At 43.2% G+C, this 27,871-nt stretch overlaps 1 protein-coding gene across 6 annotated transcripts; it reads left to right on the forward strand.

Annotated features, from left to right (window-relative positions):
• The first annotated feature begins 1,027 nt into the window (after positions 1-1,027).
• Positions 1,028-25,116, forward strand: LOC139300982 (membrane-associated phosphatidylinositol transfer protein 2-like). Of its 6 annotated transcripts, XM_070924202.1 has the most exons (27): positions 1,028-1,105; positions 8,904-9,118; positions 10,104-10,225; positions 10,593-10,826; positions 13,056-13,391; positions 13,476-13,571; positions 14,234-14,338; positions 14,446-14,510; positions 15,093-15,149; positions 15,842-15,932; positions 16,101-16,254; positions 16,378-16,567; positions 16,657-16,776; positions 17,200-17,411; positions 17,875-18,050; positions 18,865-19,035; positions 19,141-19,281; positions 20,203-20,364; positions 20,468-20,734; positions 21,252-21,400; positions 22,227-22,343; positions 22,725-22,841; positions 22,970-23,118; positions 23,225-23,374; positions 23,941-24,124; positions 24,202-24,330; positions 24,748-25,116. In XM_070924202.1, the coding sequence occupies exons 1-27, from the start codon at positions 1,028-1,030 to the stop codon at positions 25,114-25,116; spliced, it is 4,356 nt and encodes a 1,451-aa protein (XP_070780303.1). The 6 variants fall into 6 exon arrangements, with proteins under 6 accessions (XP_070780303.1, XP_070780304.1, XP_070780307.1 ...); XM_070924203.1 differs by lacking the exon at positions 15,093-15,149; XM_070924206.1 differs by lacking the exons at positions 15,093-15,149; positions 19,141-19,281; positions 20,468-20,734 and adding an exon at positions 14,924-14,927 and having other exon boundaries at positions 14,446-14,515.
• The last annotated feature ends 2,755 nt before the right edge of the window (positions 25,117-27,871 follow it).

Raw genomic sequence — 27,871 nt, forward strand, 5'->3', positions numbered from 1 at the left:
AGCTGCTGAAGCTTCCAGGCTGCTTTCACTGACATACTGTACTTCCTGACCTCTAAGGTTCATCTGCTACAGCAGCTTGACCAAACATGCATAGCCTAATCATGCACAGATGGACACAACCTGCACACACACACACACACACACACACAAACACCACTCTTCATTTGACATTTCAGCTCCTCCTCTTTTCTCTCTCATGTTGAGACAGCATCAGATTTACAGTCGTTCTTAATCTGTGTGGGATTAAGTAGCCTCGGTCATGTGACTCTCCTGAACTCGTGTGACTGGTCGCTCAGCAGGTGGACGCGCAGCGCAGCAGCCTGACAAACATCACACTGTATCTCTGCTGTTTGCACAGACGGGTGTTGATGTTGGAAGAAAGGCTGACAGTGTTGGTTCTTTAGGGAGCGGGCGAGCGATGACCCTAAATACTGTTTTCTTTATGGACACAGACATCAGAGGATCAGTGGTGGACGAAGTATCCAGATCCTTTACTTCAGTAAAAACAGTAGTACCACACAATAAAGATACTCTGCACCGCAGAGGACTCACAGTAGACGAGAGCTGTGTTGGATTTAAAGGCTACGTTGACCACATCTTGGCTGAATCTTCAGTGTGTAGACTGAGTTGGGATTTAGGTTGCTGGGGGATTTCAGGGATGCTGCTGGGTCAGTGGATTACCTTGTAATAGATCTGTAGGAGGACTGGAGGACACATACAGGATGTGTTGGCTTGTGTACGGGGGTTTAATCCTTGAGACAAACACGCTAACTCCTCCTCTGGTTTGTAAGTAACGCTGGAAGCTAAAATCTACATATTCTCATGCCTTCATCTCACTGAGAGTCTGTCTTCTTTTCTCCTGTCTCAGGTGTGAATAACGATGACTCCCGTCCTCGCTGTTTGAACATGCTGCTTGGGTAGCGAAGCCGACCGAGAGGAGCGTCTACCGGCTAACACTCCTTCCCCTCTGGACACACACACACACACACACACACACACACAGAGTTGGACTGATTCAAGCACAACCATGCTGATCAAGGAGTATCGCATCCCCATGCCAATGAGCGTGGAGGAGTACCGCATTGCTCAGCTCTACATGATCCAGGTGAGTGGTCTTCCTCAGATAAATCACACTGTAGTGGGGAAAACCTCTTTATATTATCTCAAATGAGAGGATTTGATGAGTGTTTGTTTGGTTGCTAATGAAGCACGAGGAAGCTGTGAGTCGGGCGATGATTCGGATCATGTGAGTTTGTGTGTGGAGGCGGCGGTGAGGTCAGGAGTTTAAAGTGTCATCGTGTCGTACTCTACCAGAACAAGGGTGCTGGAGAACATGGTCGGAGGGTCAGGGGGGCAGTGTTGTTCTGCAGACCAGATGGTGCTCCATATGCCTGTGGATTGTGTTTCATTTCATAATTCTGTTCAAATACACACACATTAAAAATACTCCCTATGAGTAAGAAGTGAATAAATGCAGAAGAGTAAACACAAGCCGCCATGTTTTAGTCAAATTAGCCATGAATGAAGGAAAAGGAAGCATTTCAGCTCGGTGTCTTTCATAACAAATTTATATAATGGGACTGAGAATTTAATCATTATGATCAAAAACACAAACGCCAAAGAAGAAGAACGACAGGTTGGACACTCAGAGGATGTTAAAGTCCCCCTCCATTCAAAGATGTGTTTTGTTTATTGTTGCTTCATTTGGATGTTTGAGCTTCTCTGTGCAGAGTTCACATTCAGCCTGCTGAAGAATACTGGAGGTGTAATTTAAGGTAATTGTAGAAACATCCTGTCAGGCACAAATGATCGTGTGTTTTAAAACGTGTCTGAACGTGTCCGTCTCTTTAATAAACCAGATGATCGGATCTCCGCCCTTTGTTGGAGTGCACGAGTCACGATGTTCTACCTGACTGGCTTTTTGTGATTTCATTTTAATTTCGCCTCTATAATTACTAACTCAGTTGCCGGTTTATTATGTACACAAAGCTAAAACTAATGCAGTCTAATACAACAGCCCTGCAATAAATCCTCCCTTCATGGAGGTTGTAATAAAACTGTTTTACAGAGGTGTTGATTCAACTGTACCATCATTTTGGAGGGTGTAGTTTGTGGTGCTGTTGAACTGTATTTCATTAAACTTATTTTGTCCATTTACACTGAAGAGAGTTAAATAACAGGCAACATACAGACCGTCCTATCCTCCGTTTGGAGGTTTTTGAGGGCTGTATGCAGCCTGTGAAGGAGACTGCAGACACTACTCGGGGCTGAAAAACATTCTTGTGCATTTTGGGGTAAAATAAAATGGTTAAAATCTGTTTTTATTTACAGATAATTCTCCTGAAAAGAAGCTGAAACTCAGAGATAACTGACAGACTGACAGTCTTCAGAGTGAAAGATACATTTCAGGAGGCAATTAAAATAAAATTGATTAAAATACTCAACAATAACATAAAATGAAAACAATAATATTAATCTATTATCTATAATATCAGCTTTGATAACGCACATTATTACCTGTGCGCGCACACACACACACACACACACACACACACACACATATCCACTGGGGGACCCCTCCTCCTGCTCAGCGTCACAGTTGAGCGCCGGTTGCCATGGTAACCGGTGACATCAGCTGCAGCATGGCTGTCGCTGCCATCATTTGTTTGTGATATGGGCGAGAGACATAGAGAGAGAGAGAGCGGGGTTGAAGGGAGGGGGGAGGTAGGCAGGACAGACATGATGGTGCAGTCGGCGTTACCATGACAACATTATGTCTAGCTCTAAATACAGCATACAGTTTAAGTTATTTGCATCACTCATGTACGGGGGGGGGGGGGGGCGTGGACACAATAACATGAACAGTTAGTCATAATATATTTTAGTGTTTAACTCCTTTTTCTCTCTGTTCCTGTCCTTCATTACCATGAACACACACTCACACACACACACACACACACACACACACCGTCCTGCTGCCCCAAATACTCACTAGAGCACAAAATATGGATTAATCCGCCACTGAAAATAGTCCCCAACAAATGCTTAACGACAATGCTAACATGCAGATATACTGTTTACCACGTTCACCAGCTTAGTTTAGTGTGTTAGCGTGCTGACGTTTACTAATTAGCACTAAACACAAAGCACAGCTGAGGCTGATGGGAGCGTCATTAGTTTTGCAGGTATTTGGACATAAACCAAAACTTTTGACCTGATAATGGCGCTAGATGAAAAGTCAGAAAATCACCAAAGTTATTGCAGTTTATCATGAAGGGAACATGAATATTTGTACCAAATTTCATATCAATCTATCCAGTAGTTGTTGAGATATTTCAGAACATTTTAGCTAAAAATAACCAAAAACAAGTTTCTTAATGTGACCTGTGATGGTTTATTAAGTGAAATATATAATTTTGTCCACTTGTTGTCGGCGTATGTGAGTTCTCATGGCATTTTTGTTTTATTTAACCAGAGACGTGACAGTTTGAAACATGAGTGTCGCCACTTTCAAACTGAAAACAGGCACAGAGCTTGAAAAATGGCAGAGCAGCTAACGGAGGGGGGTGTATGAGAAGTCTGAGCTGCCTGTGATAACGTTTGATGCATGAGGTTCTGCTGTTGCTCCAGTTGGACTGAACGCAGGCCTGAGGAGGGGAGCTGTGTACCCCTGGTTTATGCTAACCTTGCAGTGTCACATAAATTATTCAGGGACAGCTCAGCCCGGCAGAAAAGCCAGACCCATTATGATTCCACAGACGTGGTCCACAGAGTGTCTGCCCAAGCTAGTAGCACTTCTCAAATTGTACATGAGATCTGTTTTCTTTCACTTCTTCTCCTCGTCTGTCTTTTCCTGTCAGCTGTTATATATTTTATATTAGCTATTTCTTTCTCTTTGTGTCAAACTGGATAAGTGCCTCCTCTTGCTTTGCGGCCCAGTTCTGACTCATCTTTCCTTGTGTAGATCTTTGGGAGTCAAACACTTAATTCACCATATTTTTATTACTTCCAAGGACTTTCAAGACTTCTGTAACTCTGTAACTTCACAGGTCCATATTTTTTCCTAATAATTTCCCAATAGCTTTCTAGGAAGATTCCTGGAAAGAACATTTAACCCAAGATGGACTGATGTTGGTGATTCAATGACTTCTCCTGTAGCGCCTCCATGAGGTTGACATTTATGTTGTGTGAAATGCCTCAACAACTATTGGATGGATTGCTGTGACATTCGTGTCCTTCGGTACTTTGACATTCCCAACATTCCCATCAGCCTCAGCTGTACTAACCAACAGATTCTCAGCCTTGGATGGAAAAAAACTGTTGGTCCAGACTGAAATATCTCAACAACTATTGAATGGATTGGCATGAAATTTGGTGCACATATTCATGGTTTCCCGATGATGAATCCCACTGACTTTGATGATCCTCTGACTCTCCCTCTAGCGCCACCAGCTGGTTAAAACTTAATAATAATTTAATTTGTCCAATTCTTTGGTTCATGACATAATGACATTCCCATCATCCGCAGCTGTACTTTAGTGCTCATCAGTGCCAAACTAAAATGGTGATCATTATATCTACTAAACATTAGCATTGTCATTCTTAGCATGTTTGCGCGCTGACGTTAGCATTTAGCTCAGTACAGCCTCACAGAGCTGCTGTAGACGCTTGTTGGCTTCTTTCATGCCTCAACGATTCAGCAGCAGACGCAGCATCCTCACTGTGGGTTTAGAAAAGCTTCAACTATTGTTGCACATGACAGCTGTTTTGGAGCGCAGCAGCAGAGAGGGAATTGAAGGTTATGTTATATTAACACCGCTGACAGCAGGACAGCCCACTGATCAGTTCCATCTTTAGATCTTCAGTCTCGGTCGTCTGTTTGTTCAGACTCGTAGAATCACCTCTGTTTTTTTTTCATAAAGATCCATAAACCTCCTCACAGTCCCCGGGGAGACGCTGTATGGTCGACACTTTAGCTCTTTGCTCTAAGATGTGTGTTATTAATACAGATCGTCTGTGCAGCAGAGAGGACGCAGACGCCAGGAGGGTAATTTAAGGCCCTTAGCTCCTCACCTAAATTACATTACCTGCTAGATTACAGCAATTTTCCAGCTGTTTGCCTCCTCTGACCTTCATTACTGATATCACCTCCCTAAAGTCTTCTGAGGAGAGCTCCGTGTTCAATCTGAGCTCTCATTCTTGACCCAGAGCCCCCCACTCTTGCTGTTAATAATGATCACGATGATTTGTATTCACATGGTGCTGTTCCTCGACCCGCAGCACATTACAATGGACGGAATAAAATAGGTTTTCAATCATCAGTTTGAAAGTGGGATACAGTGTCTCTCCACAGTACGGTCATCTGATGGTGTTCACACTGACGCAGCAGTGAGATTAAAATGTAGAGCAAATGCAAATAAAGATTTAAGATTTAATCAATTTGTTAAAACTACAGCGCATTAGGTCGAATGTTTATCATGGATGTGATGTGATTATTTGACTGATTATTGACTGATTATTGGCACCCTGAAAGTACCTGCTCCATCATCAGTGTGTTTATTTGTTTCAAGGCTGCAAGACTACCCTGGGACCTCAGACCCCCAGAGGTCTCAAATACCCCAGGTTCAATCTGTGGTAATAAATAGGGATACACCGGACACATGCTCAGTTTTGGCCCGTGGTTAATCTGGCCCTAATCTTTATCTTAATGAACAGAAAGCAAACAAACAAACCTGTTGAAGTGTAAGAAGGATGACTGAAAAATGCTATACAAAAATTGTGAAAAATGGCCATCACAATTTCCCAGAGCTCAAGGTAAATGTGTTTGTTTTGTATAAAATCCAAAAACATTTAATATACAGTGACATAAAACATAAGAAAAGCAGCACATTTCGCACATTTTATAAACTGGAAATAGAGACTGTTTGACGTTTTTCCTTAACATATTAATCACTTATAAAATTGTGTGTAGACAGACTAATCCATTAATTGATGAATGATTAATAAATACGACTTAGGTAAGGGTAGATAATTGGGCTCCTATGTCAGATCCTGGAGTGTTTTAATTTATTTTACCAGCTGAGTGAAACAACCCAGACGGTTACAGTCTCAATGGAGATGTAGTGTATTTATGAACTGATGCTGTAATCCACGGCTCCCTCCGTGGATCAACAGGCTTAATACACAGCTCAGTCTTACGGGATCTGTGGGCCTGAACCATCTGCTGCCTTTTAGTACAGGAAGTTACGTGCTGGGGAGAGAAAGGGAAATGATAAAGAGCTTCTTTAAAGTCTGCCTCACCTGAACTCATCGATATGGAAGCACACCAGTGTGACAGACCTTCTCGAAACAATGAGAAACGTTCTCGAAACAACGAGAAACATTCTCGAAATAATAACTTAGTATCTCAAAATAATGAGAAACGTGCTCGAAATAATGACTTTATATCTGAAAGTAATGAGAAAAACAATGAGAAACGTTCTCGAAACAATGAGAAATGTTCTAAAAATAATGAGAAACATTCTCGAAATAAAAACTTAGTATTTCAAAACAATGAGAAATGTTCTCAAAACAATGAGAAATGTTCTCAAAATAATGAGAAATGTTCTTGAAATAATAACTTAGTATCTCAAGATAATGACTTAGTATCTCAAAATAATGAGAAATGTTCTGAAAATAATGAGAAACATTCTCAAAATGAGAAATGTTCTTGAAATAATAACTTAGTATCTCAAAATAATGAGAAATGTTCTGAAAATAATGAGAAACATTCTCAAAATAATAACTTAGTATCTCAAAATAATGAGAAACGTTCTCGAAATAATGAGAAATGTTCTGAAAATAATGAGAAACATTCTCAAAATAATAACTTAGTATCTCAAAATAATGAGAAATGTTCTGAAAATAATGACTTAGTATCTCAAAATAATGACTTAGTATCTCAAAATAATGAGAAATGTTCTGAAAATAATGACTTAGTATCTCAAAATAATGAGAAATGTTCTTGAAATAATAACTTAGTATCTCAAAATAATGAGAAATGTTCTCAAAATAATGAGAAACTTTCTCAAAAATATGAGTTAGTATCTCAAAATAATGTGTTAATCTAAGTGAATATTTTGAGAACGTTTCTCATTATTTCGAGAACATTTCTCATTGTTTCGAGAACGTTTCTCATTGTTTTGAGAACATTTCTCATTATTTCGAGAACATTTCTCGTTATTTCGAGAACATTTCTCATTGTTTTGAGAACGTTTCTCATTGTTTTGAGAACATTTCTCATTATTTCGAGAACATTTCTCATTGTTTTGAGAACGTTTCTCATTATTTCGAGAACATTTCTCATTATTTCGAGAACATTTCTCATTGTTTTGAGAACGTTTCTCATTGTTTTCTCATTATTTCGAGAACATTTCTCATTATTTCGAGAACATTTCTCATTGTTTTGAGAACGTTTCTCATTATTTCGAGAACATTTCTCATTATTTCGAGAACGTTTCTCATTATTTCGAGAACATTTCTCATTGTTTTGAGAACGTTTCTCATTATTTCGAGAACATTTCTCATTATTTTGAGAACGTTTCTCATTATTTTGAGAATGTTATAATGAGTTATAGGATCTCTTTTTCGTCAGGTGTGATGAATCGGCCTTCCATTTGATTATTTAGTGCAGAACAAGAAGAGAGAAAAGCGAGCTGTGGAGGAATGAGGAGGATTTGAAGAAGAAAAAAACAGATGTAGAGTATAAACGAGAGGTCGGATGTGACTAAAAGAATGAAAAGAAAAGCAGGTTCTTTTTTTTTTTTTCTCCATGTGGCAGCTTTTTTCTTTGCAGCTCATCACTTTGCCTCTGCTGCATCATCCATCCAGCCAGAGGGGAGTGGATCTCACCTGGCTGAGAGACAGGAGCGCTGTGTCAGGGCTTTAATGGGAAGTTAAAGGAGGGAGGACGGCAGGGTGTCTGGATGAGGTTGGCCTCGTTGCTTAAATTAGCTGTTTCTGCACTGAATCACATCTCAACCCGGCGTTTAACAAAATAAGTGGGATTGTTTCAGTTTGATTTCCTCTCTAATATCTCTAAACAGTGTGAGAGATGTTGATATGCTCATCTGGGCTGCCTGTTTCTCCACCTGTCATTGTCTACGTGTGCAATTTACAACGCTAACGGTGACCGTTTTTTACCAACGAAATTCTCATAAATGTATAGATCCTTTATTTCAGACAGATGACAACTGTCGCTGGCAGGTTTTATCAGCTGTAGCTAGTGAGCTACGGTAGCTACAAACTTAGGAACACTATTTCGGGTAACATCGGCTGAAGTGCAGCATTAAACCTCCCCAAAGGCAAAAAAGAGAGCAGGACAGAGCTGCTAATGTCAGCCTGAGATCTACAGAAGGCATCGTGAACCCGTTACCCCACAAAATAATGAAAAGGCTTCTTGGCCTTGGAAGGAAGCTAGTTAGCCAGACAAAACATGCTGTTTTATCCATTCTTTACTCTTTCTCTCTTGTATTTTAGGCTCTGGAAAGGCTAAAGAAAAAGACACCCAAAACTCTTGTGTTGTGTATTGTACTCGTTATGAAAACACACTAGAATTGAGCATAAATCAGGGATAAGACCAGAGAGCTCTGTGCTCTCAATAGAAACAACAGAAGTACAACATTATTTCAAGAAAAGGCCAAGAAGTGGAGAGAGCGTTTGCTTTATAAACCAAAAAGTAAAAATGTTTTTAATCTCAGTGAACATTGTTTGGAGTTCCTTCATGTTTACAACTTTATTTATCAAAACGTTTCAAGTCTCTATCAAGGAAACTAACTGTGAAATAATAAAACAAAATGCAAGACAACATGACTGACAGTATACATCACCTCCCTCTGTCCCGTCGTGTCTCTGCCGCCTTGCAGAAGAAGAGCCGGGAGGAGAGCTGTGGCGAGGGCAGCGGGGTGGAGATCCTGGAGAACAAGCCTTACGAGGACGGCCCCGGAGGCTCGGGCCAGTACACGCACAAGGTCTATCACATCGGCAAACACATCCCGTCCTGGTTCTGTGCCATTCTGCCTCAAGCTGCCCTTCGAGTGGAGGAGGAGTCCTGGAACGCCTACCCTTATACACGGACCCGGTGAGACAACCACACAAGGAGCGCAAAGTGACTCATAACACAGATATTAAAAATGAAGAATGGTCGTTGGGAAGGCATGGGGATGTTGCAGAAGTGCTGAGACACTAAAATAGACAGTAAAACATCCCTGTGGCCCGTGCTAAACATTTGCTCCGCGTTAACACTTAAGCATATATTACATTAAGCGATTTCAGGCAGCTGGCGTTATCGAAAGTACAAAGACTGACCTTTTTTTATCGTAAAACGTTGTTAATGGTTTTTATTATGTGGCTTCTAGACTCATAAATTGGACGAATGAAATAACGTCCACTTGATATTGCTGACGGAGCTTTTTATTTTTTTATTTGGAAGAATTTCAGCTGAATAATCAAACGCTCTGTTGCCAACTTTTTATATCCTCCCGATGACTTAATTTCTCCAAACTGACCAGTCTAGATTCTTTTTCAGGCCAGCAGGATTTTATGTTCTTGGCAGCAGGTTAATACAGTTGATGTTGGATCTCATTGATTTGATTTACAGGACGTCACCGAAGCTATGCAGCCATGCTGTCAAACAATCTGCCAATTTTCTCGATTAATTTTTGTCTATTAAAGAAAAAAGTCATAAAATGTGAATATAAAACTATTCGGTTTTCTGTCACATGAGACAAACAAAAGCAGCAAATCATCACATTTGAGAAGCTGGGACCAGCAAATGTTTGTTGTTTTTGATTGTAAAATGACTCAAGTGATCAATCAACTATCAAAAAAAAACTATTGGCCTTTGATTTTCTATTGATCAACTAATCGATTAATGATTTCAATTCAATGAGCTATACGTTTTAGACACGGCAGTTTGGTAAACAGGGGGACACGTGGATGATTTTGGCGTCTACATCACTGGAGAGGTTCATGTCACAGCTTGGTTAATGTTTTGCTATAAACTGCCAACGTGATGCAGGAAGTTGCAACCCGACTTCTAAACCACCGTTTGTTGTGTCTCTCAGGTACACGTGTCCCTTTGTAGAGAAATTCTCCATAGACATCGAGACATATTATAAACCAGATACTGGAAATCAAGTGGACGTCTTCAATATGTCCTCTGCTGAAAAGAGACAGAGGACTGTAGGTAAGTCTATCACCGTGCACGCAATAACACCCTCCTCTGCTACAGTTATGAAGCTAAGTGTACTCTTTGAGCTCGACTCGTGAGCAGGATCAGGATTCAGATTTACTCGACGTGGTTTGCAGTGAAAAGGCAGACGGTGAGATGCAGACTGGGGGAGTGCAGGAGCTTGTGTTGAGCCTCTGAATACTAAAATTCACTGGGGTGCAGGAGAAATGTGCAGCCTGCTCCAGACATATTCCCTGCAGGGAGTGATTACGTAAAAGTCACACACACACACACACACACAACTCTTGAGGCAGGTGTTCAGTCAGGACGTCGTGACATCTGCGTCAGTTTTGCATTTGTGTGATTCATTATAATTTTGTAGACCCCATAGACATCGTGAAGGACTACATCCCCCCTCACGAGTACCTGGTGGAAGAAGACCCTAAGCTGTATCAGTCGATCAAGACCAAGCGGGGGCCGCTGTCGGACGACTGGATCGAGGAGATCAACCAGAATCACGGTCAAAGCCCCGTCATGTGTGCCTACAAGCTCTGCAAAGTGGAGTTCAGATACTGGGGCATGCAGTCCAAGATCGAGCGCTTCATACACGACATGGGTAGGTGTGGCATGTGTTGAGTGTGTGCGTCCTCAAGAATCAGGTTTTCGGCATGCAAGGAATTTACTTTGGTATTTTGGTGCATAACAGACGCAATAAACGAGAAAAAGAAACAAATAGTGCAAGTCAAGAATCCTAAATATGAAATTTACAATAAAAATATGGAAAGAATGATCAGTTTTAAAGTAAGTTCCTGACAAATAACAGGGATAACCTTGAAAAGTCAGGAAAACCCTGGAAAATTTGGGAATAATCCTTTGAAATCAGGGATAAATATGAAAATGTAGGAATAACCTGAAAAAAACTAAAAGTAAAGGATGAACATGAAAAGTTGCAAAATCCAGAATAATGGTCATTGTGATTGGAAAATGGTAATAACTCTGAAAAGTCAGGGACAAACATTAAAAGACAGGATTGAAATGAAAAATTGGCAATAATCCTAAAGAAATTGGGAATAATCCAGAAACATCTGTACTAAAGGTGAAAAGAGTATAACTCTAAAATAACCCTTAAAGTCACAATAAAATGAAATTGGGAATAATCCTCACAAATCAGGGTCCTGCTGGAAAATTGAGAATAACTCTAAAAAGTAAAGGATAGCCATGAAGTGAGGAATTTCAAGGTTATCACTGACTTTTTCCCAACTCACAAAGTTAGTGATAACGTTGAACAGCAGAGAATAATCCTAATAAATCAGGGACAGCCATGAAAAGTCAGATAAAACATAAAAAAAGATGGAAATGATCCTGAAACAGGAATAATCCTGAAAAGTCAGTGATAACCTTGAAAAGTTGGGAATAATCATGTATAGTTGATGTGAAACATTTGGGAATAATCCCAAAAAGTCCGGATCAATGCTGAAAAGTTGCGAATAGAAAATAAATTGTATATTCAGGATGTTTCTGTGTCAGTGTCAGTAAGCAGCAGGTCTATAAGAGAACAATAGACCTGATCCCTGTAATGATTAACCACTGATTAATGAAAACCCCTCTGGTCTGGAGCGGAGAGAGAGCCGAGGAGGGAGATACTGAAAAAGAAATGATCTGCAAAGTGAGCGTGAGGAATAGTGAGAGGACGGGGAAATAAATGAATGAATCAATAAACAAAGGAAACGCTGACGATACCTGAGACAGGACAGGAAGTGTGTGAGAGGCAGGAGCAGAGAGAAGAGTCTGGCTGCCCGAGATAACGCAGCAGACTGGATTCATTTCCTGCCCGTGTTGGACTGTTTCTGTTTCCCGGCTGTGATTTAAGACTGTTTACGCTCCCTCGCAGCATTTACTTCCAGGCTAATGAGGCAGCAGCTGCCCTTCACGGCGTTCGCTGGTCTCATCAGCAGAACTTCAACCACAAAACCTGCGTTTTGCCACTTACTTAAAGGAACTTTTCCTTTGTTTTAATGCTAATTGCATCTGCGGCTGTTTACTGGACTTCTCCTCTAAACTGCATCTCATCTGCATGAAGCCTGGATCATGAATATTATCACACAGCAGTTCTAACACACCAGTGTCTTTTTATACATTGTGCTGAGGGCCTCTGGGTTGTATAATGCAGAACCTTTATTAATCATTCATTTCAGCAATTTCCACATTCATGCTTTATTTCATTATGCGTTAGTGGTTATTTTCACTGGATATTAACGTAATAGCGTTCCCTGCTTGCTAATTTTGGCTTTTATTGCCACGTTGGATGTTTTAATGGGAGGGTTCGGGTTTGATAACCAGCTGGTGCTTGTTTAGTTCATCAAGAGAAAGACACTGATTCAAAACAAAGCTCCTCTGACAGATCACCTTTCAGAATCCAGAGCTTTCTTCAGTCTTTTGTTTTGATTTGGAATATATTTTCAGATATCTGTGGAACATTTTTTTAATCAAGAAGTGCTGTGGGAGGGAGAGCCCAGTGCAGCAGAAGAATGACGCATCGAGAGAATAACAAATATATTTGTCAAAGTAAATCTACACGTCATTTCCCCTTCAAAGTGATCCTCAGGACCTGTGGTGGAAGAAGTCTTCAAAGCCTTTACTGTAAAAATAGTAATACCACACTATGAAAACACTCACAGGACACCAGACTTCATGTCTGAATCTGAACCTACACCCTTTACCTGGACCTTCACCTGCCGCTCTCAACTGTGAATCATAACTATATGTTTTTAAGGTGAATCCACTTTGGTAGATTTTTGTCTTAGAAATAGGATTCGCTCCTCACTCCTTGTTGTCGTCCCTCCAGGTCTGCGCAAAGTGATGGTTCGGGCCCACCGGCAGGCGTGGTGCTGGCAGGACGAGTGGTACGGCCTGACCATCGAGGACATCAGGCAGCTGGAGCTGGAGACCCAGCTGGCTTTAGCTAAAAAGATGGCCCAGTACAGCTTCAATGAAGAGGGGGCCGCGGAGACCAACGGCTCCTCCGTCAGCCAGGACCAGGAGCAGGGAGCCGAGACTGCGGGATCGGCTGCAGAGGCAGAAGGAGGAGGAAAGCTGGGAGATTCGCTGGAGACACGAGGGGAGCTCACCAAGCAGTGGTCAACCTCCTCTAGATCCTCCAACAGGTCGTCTAAGAGAGGCGGTGAGGACGAGTTTGTGGTTTTCACCTCATTCATTAGCTTTTGGCAAACGTCTGACCTGACCGATGTGTTCTGGGTGTTTACAGGGAGTCCGTCTCACCAGAGCATTTCAGAGTGGAGGATGCAGAGCATCGCCCGAGACTCGGAGGACAGTACAGACGACGAGTTCTTTGACGCTCACGGTAAAACCATCAGTTTCATGTTTCGGTAGCGCCTCCTGCTTCGTTCTCACTTCGGCTGTTATGTTAGATTCACTAAATGAAACCTGCTGTAAATGTTCTTACTCTTCAAAAATCGCTGCCAGAAAGACAGCCAAGTCACTTCATGTATAATAAGTCATAAGTACATTTAGAAACAACAGAAGTCGCACAACGTTTTGTACAATTTTCAAGGCACATTTCTGCTGTTTACCTTGTGATGGAAAGATAATAGAAAATAGAACATCATTTCTATTTCCAGAGTTTTAAAACCCTCTCTGTCAGTATTATAAACCGCTGTGCAGCATGTTGAAGCCTTCAGATTCTCAGATCTGTTACTCAAACCGGACCTCCCGGATTGTATTCCATGTCTCATCGGCACCCGAAGCAAAACGCCCCCAACAAACACAGACAGCGTGACGTACAAAGGCTCGATCCCCTCTGCTTTTCAGCCTGGACGGTGGAACAGCTTCAGGTCAGAAGACCTCAGAGACCTGGACGAGGTCTGGGGCTTCAAAAGGGGCCAGTCCATTGAGTGACTTAAAAACAAGCAGCACAAACGTATGAGTCGTGTTTGATTCTGGTCCGTGTCGTGAGACCGGTTGTTTTAGATGATTTATATCGGAGGTCTTCGGTGTGTCTTGCAGAGGACTTTTCTGACAACGAGGAGATGTTTGCAAAAGAGATCACCAAGTGGAGCTCCAATGATCTGATGGACAAGATGGAAACGATAGAGGTGGATGAAGCACAAGGTAGGTGGCTCTCCTTGTGTAAATGAGAAACACGTCCTCAGGACTTACTTTTATAGTTTGAGTCACCTTTTCTTTGAATATCAGTGAAGGAGTTTATGTTTTCACAGAAACTTTGTATCAGGAGTCGGCCGGGGAGTACGCTGTGATGAGTAATGAGGAGAGGCAGATGGAGGTACAGTTTCTTCACTTTTTTCTAATTTCATTCATGTCTCACTCACACTAAGGCCCTTAATTAAATAGCTTGTAGATAATACTCCTCCTCCTAAATTAGCTTTCAGTCATCCTGCCTCTGTAGTGAAATTAGGATCCACTCTGTGCTGCAGCCGTCAGGAGGTACAAAGATTAAGGGTCCTATTTTCACGTCGGCTCAACGACACAAGAATCGCGTTTTACAATATGAGATGAATTAAACCTGTGCTCTTCACCAAACACGTTTTTCATTATTTATTTCTATCAATAACGTACACAAATGTCCACATGCTTGGCCAATAAAGCTGATTCTGATTCTGATTCTAGCCACAACATGACTTCCTTAAGAAGCGTCTTTCCATTTATTGTTCTGCTATTTCAGAGCTGTGAGACCAGCGATGTGATTGGCTGAGAGTGTATTTATGAATCACTTCGCGCTGCTGCACAAACATGCACTTAGAGACGCTGTGTACTTAAAATAGGGCCCTAAGGCTGTCACAGGTTACACTGTGTGAGTTTGTATAAATGCTGGTTTTGGATGTGTGTTCTTGCTCTTTGTGTCCAGCGTTGTGTCTCAGAAAGACAAGGACATCAATCCATCAGGTTTTCCAGAAAACTAAATGTAAGTTTAAGAGCAGAATTGCATTAAGACATCTTAGGAGCTTAGAGCACATTGTAGGACATGTAAGAGAACATTGGAATAGATTAAATTTCGTGTGTAGAGCATAATATACAACTCACTATTTCTTGGTTCTTGAGCAGTTGCCAGGCAACCAGCGGATACTGGAGGAAGTTGCTGGTCTCGACCAAGAAATAGTCCGACACATAACCCTCATAACCCCCACTTTGAGTGTTGATTAAACGAGATATAACGTGTTTATTAGTGAGCTTTAGAGGTTAGTTTTAGGTTTTAGAGGTTTGTTAACTTTAGACAGAGCCTGACTGCAAACACCTGTTTACCCCTGTTTGCAGAGTCTTTGTGCTAAGCTAAGCTAACTGGCTGCAGCTGTTCTGGAGCTTTCAATCGTATCCCATGGTCTTGATCTTGATTTAAAACAGAGAAGAGCAGCACATCCTGGTGGAATGCTTTATAAATGTCAAACGATTAATCAATTATCAAATTTGTTTCAGATAAAATAAATGTAATTCGACTAATCTATTAATCGACTTGTTTTCAGTATTTTGCTCACTTGTCTCCTGTGTCTGTAATCTTCTCTCCTTCCACCCTGTTTTCCTGTAATCTGTTCGCTCCTTCATCCCTATTAACCCCGTCTCCTGTTTCCTTTCCTTCTTCTTCCGTCCTCTCACCCGCAGGATTGTTCGTCTCAGCAGTGTCTCCAGCCGTCCAAAATCCACGTCCTCGTTCTGGTCCTGCATGGAGGAAACATTCTGGACACCGGCTCTGGTACGGCAGCAACCAAAACCTGTAACATTATTATGAAACTCACACTTCAATTCTAAAGTCTAACTCCATGATTCAAGTGGCTGTAATCAATATGTTTATGATGTGTAATGTGAAGGTTTGGGAGTCCGACAGAAACAAATGTTTGACCCTGTTCTTGTTTGTCTGCAGGTGAGCAGAACAGCAAGCAGGCAGACGTGAACACGCTGAGTGGGGCTTTTGAGACCGTGATGAGGGTCCATTACCCTGCAGCTCTGGGCCGCATCGCCATCCGGATGGTCCCGTGTCCTGCCGTGTGTGTCGACGCATTCTCACTAGTCTCCAAGTGAGCAATACTCTCGAGTGTTCAACGGCATTTAAATAATCTGCTGTAATAAATGCACAACCTGCTGTGAAACTGTTAAGCTCACGTACGGACGGATAACATCGTGTCCTTCCTGCTCTGCAGTCTGAGCCCCTACAGCTACGACGAGGGCTGCCTGTCCAGCAGTCAGGACCACATCCCTCTGGCTGCTCTGCCCCTTTTGGCTACCTCTGCGCCACAGTACCAAGACGCCGTGGCAACCGTCATCTTACGAGCCAATCAGGTGTATAGTGACTTCATCAGGTCTTTAGAAGGAGCGTCCTTTAATGGCCAGGTCAGTGTGTAACCTGGAGGGACACATTTCTCCTCAGATGAAGCTCAATTATGTGTATTCATGTTTATGTGCTTTGTTTTCCGACGCAGGTGTGTGTTATTGGGGACTGTGTCGGGGGCATCCTGGGGTTTGATGCTCTGTGCAGCAGCTCTGTGACGGTGTCGGAAAGCCAGAACAGCAGCAGACGGGGCAGCGCCATCAGTGTTCAGGTATCAACCTCAACTCTCTGACGTCAGGCAAGACTACAGCCACGCTAACGGCTCTGCGAGACTGGAGCTAAATGCTAACATCAGCACACTAGGACAATGCTAACACACTGATGTCACAAAAAACATGCTAGTGGGTGCTTACATTTGCTAATTAGCACTAAACACAAAGTACAGCTGAGGCTGATGGGAATGTTGTTAGTTTGCTTTGTCACCAACCAAAGTAAAATTTGGACCTGATGGTGGCGCTAGAAACGTTAAGTGATGTTTGAACTGGGCCAAAGTGGTGGTCTGAGCAGCGTGTCCATCCCTGGAGCCCCGCTGCCTAAACCAAAACCTAAAACTATAAAAACTGTAAACTTGTAGATTCCTTTTAATCACTTGTTTCGAGCCTGACGATGTTCTTTGTTTCGTTCCGTCTCCCAGGACACAGACCTTCTTTCTCCAGGTATTGTCATAAACAGCGTCTCTCCTTCCTCGCCGTCCCTCGAAGGAAGCCGCCATCTCAGCCGCAGCAACATCGACATCCCTCGCTGCTCGGGGCCCGACGACCCCAAGAGGCAACTTCCACGCAAGCGCAGCGACTCCTCCACGTACGAGCTGGACACCATCAAACATCACCAGGCCTTCCTGTCCAGGTAACGTTCAGCTAATGTATGCAGTGTTCGTTTTGTTACCTGATTTTGATTTTAAAAAAAAATCTGTTTCTGCCAATAAGCGTTAACGTCAGATAACATAACTGACTGAGACATAATATTACTGAATGTAAGATGCTTCTTATTAACTGTAATGCAACAGGTCAAACAGCAAACCTGAACAGGAGATACTCAGCGGAGGAAACTGTTTTACTAATCAGGAGCTACACGATGTGACTCTGCAGATACATGCAGGTCATTGAATAAAACATTGCTTTAGTTCATTCGTCCGTCTTTCACAGTTTTTATTCGTTGATTAAAAACGTAACACGCGTCGTCATAGTTCTCCTTTTCAGAGGTTGCTTTTGATTTAGTTTCAGTCTTGTTTTTAATCATGAACAATAGGTCTCCACCGTCATAGTTTTATTAAGAAATTAACGCTGATAATAATGTTTTGTCTGAGCAGCCTTCACTCCAGCGTGCTCCTCGGGGAACCCGGATCACGGCGCTCCAGCAACAGCACCATGCTGGAAGGAGGCTCGCTGGGAAAGTTTGACTTCGAGGTGAATGACTTCTTCCTCTTCGGCTCTCCTCTGGGGTTGGTGCTCGCACTGAGGAAGACTGTGGTGCCCTCGTTAGACGGTGAGGAAGGTTTTCTCCTTTTTTTTGTGCACCTTTTGTTTTAGTTTGCTTTCGGTTTATTGTGACGTGACTAAGCGTATACTGTAGGTTTAAAAGGTCTTTTCTAATGATTTTCCTTTTGCCAGATGAGCAGGAAGTGGGTTTTTTTTTTTCCAGGGGTCAGGGGTCAAGTTTCTGATCTCAAAGGCTGATAAAGTTTTGGCTGAGACAAGACAAATACGTGATTGAAGTCAGAGCTCACAGAGGCACCGATCTGACTGCATTGTGTGTCCTTTGGGGTTTAAAGGAGAAAGGTTACTGACCTGCAGCTGTTGGGTTAACATCTGGACTAACTGGATATGATTATGGTTGTTCAAGGAATGTTGGTTGTTTATTGTTTCTCTTTTATTTCTCATTGTTTTGATTGATTGGGGTTTATTTTTATCCATAAATAATCACAAAGGCCAACAAAACAATACAGAAGAAAACAAAACTACACAAACTGGAAAGCTACAGCTTATTATGCCCGCTCTCTTTACAATACATAGTTTGTTTTGACAATTATTAGAGCTGGAACTACTTTATTAAGTCACCGCCATCGGCCGAGAAATCGTCGATCACATAACTCCACTCGTTTGTTTCACACTCGTTGAAGATTTAACACATTGGCACATATTTTTTTACTTTTGAACAGAGCCAGGCTAGCTGTTTCCCCCAGTCTTTAAGCTAAGCTAAGCTAATCGCCTGCTGTTCATATTCAGTGTACAGGTATGAGAGTCGTATCCATCTTCTCATCTATTACAGCTCTTCCATTGTGTTTCCTCCCCCTCTCCAGTGTCCGCTCTGCGTCCGGCCTGTCAGCAGGTTTACAACCTGTTTCATCCGGCCGATCCCTCGGCCTCCCGCCTCGAGCCTCTCCTGGACAAGCGGTTCCACCTGCTGCCTCCTTTTAGTGTCCCCCGTTACCAGCGCTTTCCTCTGGGTGACGGACACTCAGCTCTCTTGGGTGGGTCCACACAAACATCCATCCTGAGACATTTCTCTGCTCTACGTGGAGGTGAGTCTTACGTAACTCTCGTCTCTTTCTTCTTCCCTTCGTCTGGCTTCCTAGTTGAGACCGTGCAGAGTAACCCTCAGCTTCTGATGGAGTCTGGTGGTGCAGCGTCCCACCGCTGGCAGGAGAGCGCCGTCAATGAGACCTCCATCCCCGTGCCCGTCCTCAACTGGCAGACCTCGCAGCTCCTCACAGAGAGTGCGTATCTGTTAGCTTTGTCTCCGTCACTCGCAGTCCATCTGTCCTGTTGCTCTCTTGATCAGTTCAATTCACTTCAATAGTGTGTTGCCAAAGCACAATTATAAATTCTCTTTTGTGCCTCTTGTGTTTGTTTTTCTGATGCAGTCTTTGACTTATATTAAAGGGAAAGTCTTATTTACATAGTTTCTCTGTCCGAGGGTAACAAAATCAAAACAAAATGTACTACTCCTCTAAAGCTCGCTAATTAGTGCCTGGCAACCTCACGGTGACAGCAAGACTCCAGGAAGTCCCTGTGCCCAGTCAAGAAATAGTCCCACGCATAATCCCCAGTAAGATCACAACAATGTTGTTTTTAACACGTGAGCTGGTAGGCGGATTCTGTTACCTTTGGACAGAACCAGGTTTCCACCTGTTTACACCCTTTTTTTCTTCTAAGCTAAGCTAACCGGCTACTGGCTGTAGCTTCATATTTACCGTACAGATACCGCCAATATAATTAAAAAAAATATTCCTTTAATTGCTAAGCTGTAGGAATAACCTCTCCTAGTTTAGTTTAGACCTTCCATACTTATTAGCGACATCCCAGTTGTCTTGTTTACAACCTGCCTGATCTGGTGATCTCAGCAGTTACTTTCCTGACTTGTAACTCCGTTAACCGAAAGTTTTACGATATCACATTCACATATTGGCTTATTGTCAGCTATACAGGAATCAAACAGACTCAGAAGTGTGTCATGGTAGGTTATGGCAGTTTTTTTGTTCTTCTGGACAAGAAAGAGAACAGAAATGATGCCAAAGCTACGGAAATAAGACCGAAATCATAACTAACTGGAATTTTCCTTAAATCAGTATTTCATCGACTTATAATCATGAATTCTTGACTCTAATGACTCTAACTGCTCTCTAACGTCTCTGCAGCGGATGCTCTTCACTCGCATGTGTTTGTGGACGGCCAGTACCCGCCCTCCACATCACCGGGGGTCCCTCACCTTCGCTTCAACCGCAGGGCCAGCGAGGCCAGCATAGCCAGCCAGGTGTCAGGCTTAGCCGACTCTTACACTGCCTCCAACATCGCCACCAGTGAGTTGACCTCTAACCTCCCGTGCCTGACCCAAGTTTTGGTCTACAAGCTGACAGTTTATGTGTTGACATTCTCATTTCCTCCCTCCAAACATCCCCTCAGCACACAAACGTGAGGTCAGCCACACTAAAAGGCCCAGTCTGCTGTCCCAGCTGGCTCTACCCTACAATAGATTTGCCTCTCGGAGTTCGTCCACACGGTCGCGCCAGAAAATCCGTCAGGTGTTCCCGAAACCCAACGGTGTGGAGTCTGAGCAGAGCTCGGACGTTAGCTCTGACATGACCTCTGACCTCACCGATGTCCCGTCTGACATCACAGACATCAGCTCGGCGCCCCCGTCACCCGGGGTGCTGAAGAACATAGAGCAAGGTACCCTGGGAGCTGTAGTCAGAGGACATGAGGGAAGGATGCTAGGCTCCATCCTCATCCCCTGTGCTCTGTCCTTCCTCCTCTGGCATCTTCCTCTCTCAGATAGTCCTCCTCAGTAGTCCTGTTTCAATAACTACAAAGGCCCCTAATCCCTCTTGTGCGACTTCTCTGAAGCTCAGTTTCATGAGAACTACTTCTGTGCTTTCCTTTGCAAGACTACCAGAAAAAGACTTTGACAAGGTTCTCACAGAGTCTGAGTTTTCTTGGGAGAGTGTGTTCCAAACCTCTTTAAAACTCCTCACTGTCTGTTTTTATTTATAGTTCAGAGTCTAGTGCTTCCTATCTTTTAACCTCCTCCAGTTTGTGATAACCCTGAACTGTTCATCTCTAGATGAGCAGAATGTAGATCTGCAGTGGACACCACAAACTATCAATCTAGATACTGGACCCACTGATTCCTAAACTCACTCTGTCTTTCTTTTTTTCCCATCTTTTCCTCGTTCCCTTCCCGCTGTAGTTGCTTCCCGGTGGTGGGGCAGCAAGAGGATGGACTACGCCCTGTACTGTCCTGATGCCCTGACAGCATTTCCCACAGTGGCTCTGCCTCATCTCTTCCATGCCTCCTACTGGGAGTCTACAGACGTCGTCTCTTTCTTACTCAGACAGGTTCATCTATAAATGATAATAATTTCATTTTATCTTTAAATTGAAAGTTTATTTTCAGCCATGCTAGTGGCGTTGCACTAACGATGGGCTACGTTGGTCCAGACTGAAATATCTCAACAACTATCAGATGGATTGCAATGAAATTTGGTAACAAACATAAATGGTCTCCAGAGGATGAATCCTAACTACTTTGGTGATCCCCTGACTTTACTTCTAGCCCCACCAGCAGGTTGACATTTTTTGTTTTTTATCGAAACTGCTGAATATTTTGCTGCTAGCATGGCTGTAGCCTTCTCCCTTCTGTGGCTGTAATTGCTTCTTTAATGCCATGAAAGTAATAGCACAGAATTGCTGTATTTTATTCTGCTCATTTTTGTAGTTTATAAGTAGATTTCACACAGTTCTCCATTGTTTTCTTCACACTGAACATTCAGCTCCAGCTACGATCTACAGTTTAGTGCAAAGCCATAAACCTTGAAGCACTGCACACTTCAGCCAAAGCTAACACGATGCTACAGCAATTTATCATCAATTTTAATGGTTATTTTTCATAAATAATTACATTTATTTTTATTGCTGTGACGAACCAGAATATACAGGTGGAAGCCAAGAAAGCAAGCAGAGAAAGTGCACCAAATAAAATCTGAAACTTTAAATCACATTAGCTCCACGCTGAACTGTGGAGTGCTGAGGCAAGCAGAAGCATCCTGCCCAGTGTGAAGATCAGGATGACCGCGAAGCTGAAACCATTTACTGCTTGAGTGTGAAACTGGGATAGATTAAAAATGTTCTGGGCTATTTATTTAAAAGCACTTATCTTCCCCAGGTGATGAGACATGAGAACTCCAGTATTTTGGAGCTGGATGGTAAAGAAGTGTCTGAATTCACTCCCTCCAAACCTCGCGAGAAGTGGCTCCGCAAGAGGACTCATGTTAAAATCAGAGTAAGAGCTCTCTTTGTTTTTAACTGCATTTCGCACAGAAAATGTAATCTTACTTCAGCTGAGGATCTCAGTACTTCTTCCACCACTGCATGCAGCCCCAAAAAACTCCCACAGGAGGACAGGGCAGTCCTATTGATGCCTGAGAGGTGGAACCCAGGGCAAGAAAGTCGCCACTGCTCGTAAAGCTTAATTGCTGAGCTTCATTTATATTTTGATGAACTTAGAGCTTCTCTCATCTGGATTCTGGCAGCAGCACCGTGAGAAGACTCTGTTCAGAGATATTTTACAGAGTGAATCGAACCCAAACTGTAAAAGTGAGGAGGATGTGCCCCCCCCCCCCCCCCATCCTGACTTCCTGTTCTGTCCTCTTCTGTGCGTCAGAATGTGACGGCTAACCACCGCGTGAGTGACGTCGTGTTCACGGAGGACGGAGCCCAGATGGTGATGGGACGTTTCATGTACGGCCCTCTGGACATGGTCACCCTTACTGGAGAGAAGGTAATGACGGCGTCCAGCTGTGATGCACCAGACGGGTTATGTAACCGCGTCACCATCTGTGTCGCCGAGGTCACTCAGAGTCGTACAGAGTGTCGTGTTGAGAAGATCTTCTGTGTTATTTCCTGCAGATTGACATCCACATCATGACCCAGCCTCCCTCTGGAGAGTGGGTGTACTTTGACACGGAGCTCACCAACAGCAGTGGACGTGTCTCTTATGTAATCCCTGAGAGCAAAAAGCTGGGTATCGGGGTGTATCCTGTCAAAATGGTGGTCAGGTATGCGACGTCATTGTTATTTCACATACAAAACAAATGTGTATTTTACTTGTACATCTCACAACGGCTTTTCCTCCTCTCCCTCCCCCTGCTGTTCCTCTCACAGGGGTGACCACACATTTGCAGACAGCTACCTGAGTATCGTCCCACGAGGAACAGAGTTTGTAGTGTTCAGTATTGACGGGTCGTTTGCTGCCAGTGTGTCTATAATGGGCAGCGACCCAAAGGTTCGAGCTGGAGCTGTGGATGTGGTGAGGTAAGGATCACACACCCAGAGCTCTCTGTGGGTTTATTCTGCAATAATATATTGCTAACACACAGGTTGTCTAGATAACTTTATTACACAGTTCACTGTAGAACGCAAAAGAATTCAAGATGGCGGCGGCCAGTCGCTCCCTCAAACTTTACTACATGTTTGTTATGTTTTTTGCCTTAAATACCACAGCATGTACTACTTATATATTATATTTTGTGTGTGTGTATGTAACTGTATATCTTTCAGCACGCGCTCTCAATTATCATCCGACCGGATACACCTGCGCCAAGGCATTGACTGTTTATAGTAAATGGTTGCATTGTTGATTTGTCAGAAGGATCTTTCAGAGAATCAAAGCAGCAGCTGGGATTCTGCAGAGTAGTAGTGAAAAGTGTCAGGTTGTAATGGCTGTGCTGAACACCTGCATGAATTGAATTGGATGTTACCACACAGCTGTGAATGAGCCAGTGATGGTGAAGAAACCAGCTGATCGGCTAATGCAAGTGCCACCTCAGCGCTCTGCCTGAACTGACGCTGTGCTCCGCTTGTTTCATTATTTCTTGCAGATACTGGCAGGACTTGGGCTATTTGATCGTATACGTAACGGGTCGTCCAGACATGCAGAAGCAGCGTGTGGTGGCCTGGCTCTCTCAGCATAACTTCCCCCATGGCGTCGTCTCCTTCTGCGATGGGCTGGTTCACGACCCGCTGCGGCACAAGGCCAACTTCCTCAAATCCCTCATCAACGAGGTAAGGAAGGCCTTGTTTGAGGTGGCGCTAAAATAAAATCCTTGAAGTCTCTAAAGGCTCACGTCCTCTTTGATTAGGCCCACATGAGGATCTTTGCAGCCTACGGCTCCACCAAGGACATCTCTGTGTACTCGTCTATCGGCCTGCCTCCGTCCCACATCTACATAGTGGGAAGGCCCACCAAGAAAATGCAGCACCAGTGTCAGGTAATCTACCACAACACCAACCTGTTCTTATAATGTTAGACAACCAATCAGAGTGCGGTATTTCCACGACAGCAGGGGTAAGTGAGGCAGTGGTGGAAGAAGTATTGTGATCTTTTATTTCTTCACATTTGCAGCATTTTTGTAGGGCTAATTTCTAATCTTTGTGAAATATTGTTTGTAGCTTGAGCAGTCTTTAACAATGTGTTCCGTGTTATAAACTCATATTTTTTTATGTAAAATCTTAATCTGAAAAGTAACTAAAGCTGTCAGATAAATGTAGTGGAGTAAAGATTCACTATTGTACTATTTTGTTACACTCCCCCACTGTTTTCAGTTGGCTGTGAAAAGGTATGTGTGTGTTTGAGCTCTTCATACAGGTTAATAAACCAAATTTGGTCGACTTTGCGTCTCTTCCAGTTCATCCCGGATGGCTACGCTTCCCACCTGTCCCAGCTGGAGTACAACCAGAGGTCTCGTCCCGCCAAGTCCGCCAGCACCCGCATGGTCCTCCGCAAGGGCAGCTTTGGGTTGGGTGCCGCCGGTGGAGACTTCCTTCGCAAACGCAATCACATCTTTCGCACCATCTCGTCTCAGCAGCCCGGAGGGGCGGGGTCGGCCTCTCCCAACCAGCCGGGGAGGACTGAGCGTACGCTGAGCCAGTGCGAGATGGAGCGGGAGCGAGGGGTCGGGGCAGCGACCCAGAGGAGTATGAGTATAGCTGCAGGGTGCTGGGGCCGCAGCGGGAGCACCAAGGAGGGCAGTGGAGGGTTACTCGGCCCTAAATAAGGTTCACAGTGGAGCTGTGGTGTTGAAGGACGTGACCTGAGCCACCATGATCTCTGGACTGGACAAAGAGGGAAGGGCGGAAGAAGAGGAAGTGGATGGAGGGTTTGTGTTAAAAGGGTAGGAGGATAGAGGGGGGTCAGTCCGGGAGGAGTGGACTAATCAGGCCAAGTGGGATCCAGCAAACAAAAGACAATTCTGTAGCATGACTCTTTTACAGTAATACTTTTATAGAATACATCACTAACTATTTAAAAAAATGACAAGGAAGAATTAAATGAAATATTGTAAGCCTTAAACTAATCTCGTATAACGGGACAACCCCCACCTCCGCTTTCCGAACACACTCATATACGATACACCGTCCTAGCATTCGCACCCATGAGCTCAGGACAAACTGCAGAGCCAGACTCATCTTCAAACAGTCGAGCACGGGTTTGAGGCCAAGTTCATTGGCAGCCATGGCAAAAAGCCGACGACTTTCACTTCTGTTTCTGTCTCACTGTCAGCTGAGCGACGACAAGTTTCAAACACAACACTCTACCCAGCAGTGACTGGCAATAACACAAAGGAAGGAGAGAGGAAGTCAGGAAACACCGATTAACATCTCAAAGAGCCGGTTCATCCAAGTTACATAAGAGGCAAACTCACTTTCCTCTGGTGGTAGTGGCTTGTTTTGGGTTATTTGTTCAGGGCTTGATCTGTCTGAGATTACTGCCTTCACCCCGATTGAGTCTTCACACAGTTTTTTTTTCTAATTCTTTTTTAAAAATATTAGAAAACATTATGACACTCTGGGAGGACATGTTGAATTTTTAGCCACACTAGCAGCTTGATTGCCATGAAACGATGTAGAAACATTGATGTTCCCCATACTCTTCTTTTAAGGTCACAATGAGTTCAGTTGGTTTTGAGTGAAACGTCTCAACAACTATTGGAAGTTTGTGATCAAATTCATGCAAAACTAATGACATTCCCATCAGCCTCGGCTGCACTTTATGTGTAGTGCTAATTATTGAATGTTAGCATGCTAACATGCTAAACTAAGATGGTGGACATAGTAAACATTATACCTGGTGTCAGTGGCGTTAGCAGTTAGCCTCCCAGAGCAGCTAGCATGGCTGTAGACCCTTAAGTCTTGTTTAAATGTAAATGTTCAATGCTGTGAGCAACACAAACAAGATTCAGTTCACTTCCATTGTATTTAGGTGGAGACATTAATCTTTAAAAAGCCCAAACTATCTGCATGGCTGGATACCTCCAGAGTTAATGAGTGAGAAAACATGTACTTTTTGTAGTTTGGGTGAGCTGATCCTTCAAACATCTGAGAGCTGGATTTGAAATCATGAACTGTATTGTATCAGAGGTGAAAGTACTTCTTGTCTTAGTCACAGAACAATTTTGTTCATCACTGATATGCTACATGTATTTAAAGTCATAGTGCTAGCAGGTTGCTAGTCCAGTTTTCATTCCACCGTGTGTGAAACTCTGTAGTATTATCCCTTTCAGTGTGGCCACTGTCTGGGCCATCCAAGGCCTTAATATCCGACAAGACACTTGCTCCACAGATGGAACAGAAAGCAGACAAACAGGGCATGCAGCATCAAAGCAACAACTGAAACTCTGTACAGTCCACAGCAACAATCCCTTTATATATTCATCTGCTTGCAATACCTCTGATCCACCTGTTGGTGGTGTTCTGTTTCCCACCTGTGCTGCTGCTGGGAGACACTTGGGTGGTGTTCCCCCGGCTTTTTGCTGTTTTTGCTGGTTGGATATCGTACAGGACGGACCCGTTTCACGTAAGGCTGGACCCTGGGATGGACGAGGAAGTATTTCCACATAGCTTTCACTTACAGAAACCTGTTAATCTTTCAGTATTTTTACCAAATGGACTGAAGAATGGGCTGGAAGTGATTCAGCATGAATGTCGAAAAGACTGGATTGATCCTTTCGTGGTGCCCTCGTGAGAGCAAACACTGTTTTGTTGCTTCTCTCTACTGAACTGTGTATTTTCATACAAAGTGGACGTAGAAGAAGAAGAAGCCACCTCACATCTCCAATCCAAAAACACAAAGGATTTGCACAAAATAGTCAGATTCTCCAGTGCTGATGCCACCCAAGCTCATTAAAGGACAGGTTTACAATTTTAGACAAAGTCTGTCTCAATACAACAATCAGGTGGTGAGTTTTTGCTCGCTGTAATCATTCCTCCTGTTCATACTGGAGATTAAAAGATTTCTAATGCGCTTCCAATGTAAGTGATGGGGGACAAAATCCGCAGGCCTCGTTCTGTGCAGAATTAAAAGCTTGTATTAAGCTAATATGACAGTCTGACAGTCTGAGTTAGTAAAAACTAGTGGACATCTCCCAAAGTTACAGACTTTTTCGTATGAAATTTGATTAAAACAACATTTTAGACAAATTCCAGTCAGGTTTCAGGATGCATCCCAGTACTGAGTCAGCTCTACTAAGAGTAACCGACTTATTTTTGATTTTGCAGTTTTGATATGTTGTAGTTTTGACATGTCGTAGGCATTCAGGGAAAGGCCGTAGAATGGTTTAAATTTTATCTACAACATAGATAAGTGTGAGTTGTGATTGCTTCTGCTACTGTCTCCTGTGGTGTACCCCAAGGCTCCATCCTAGGCCCTATTTTATTTTCATTATATATCCTTCCACTGGGCTCAAAAATTCAACATCCCTTATCTCATTGCTACGCTGACAACACGCAACTATACTTCCCCTCGAAACCAAG

The sequence above is a fragment of the Enoplosus armatus genome, chromosome 18 (genome assembly GCF_043641665.1).
Source record: "Enoplosus armatus isolate fEnoArm2 chromosome 18, fEnoArm2.hap1, whole genome shotgun sequence".
NCBI classification, from domain to species: Eukaryota; Metazoa; Chordata; class Actinopteri; order Centrarchiformes; family Enoplosidae; genus Enoplosus; species Enoplosus armatus.

Bases quoted from the DNA above. Each gene is read 5' to 3' on its own strand.
- LOC139300982 (XM_070924202.1), top strand. From the start codon at position 1,028: ATGCTGATCAAGGAGTATCGCATCCCCATGCCAATGAGCGTGGAGGAG. The intron at 13,572-14,233 runs GTAAAACCATCA...TGTGTCTTGCAG, and splicing joins CGAGTTCTTTGACGCTCACG to AGGACTTTTCTGACAACGAG. The intron at 16,568-16,656 runs GTCAGTGTGTAA...TTTCCGACGCAG, and splicing joins GAGCGTCCTTTAATGGCCAG to GTGTGTGTTATTGGGGACTG.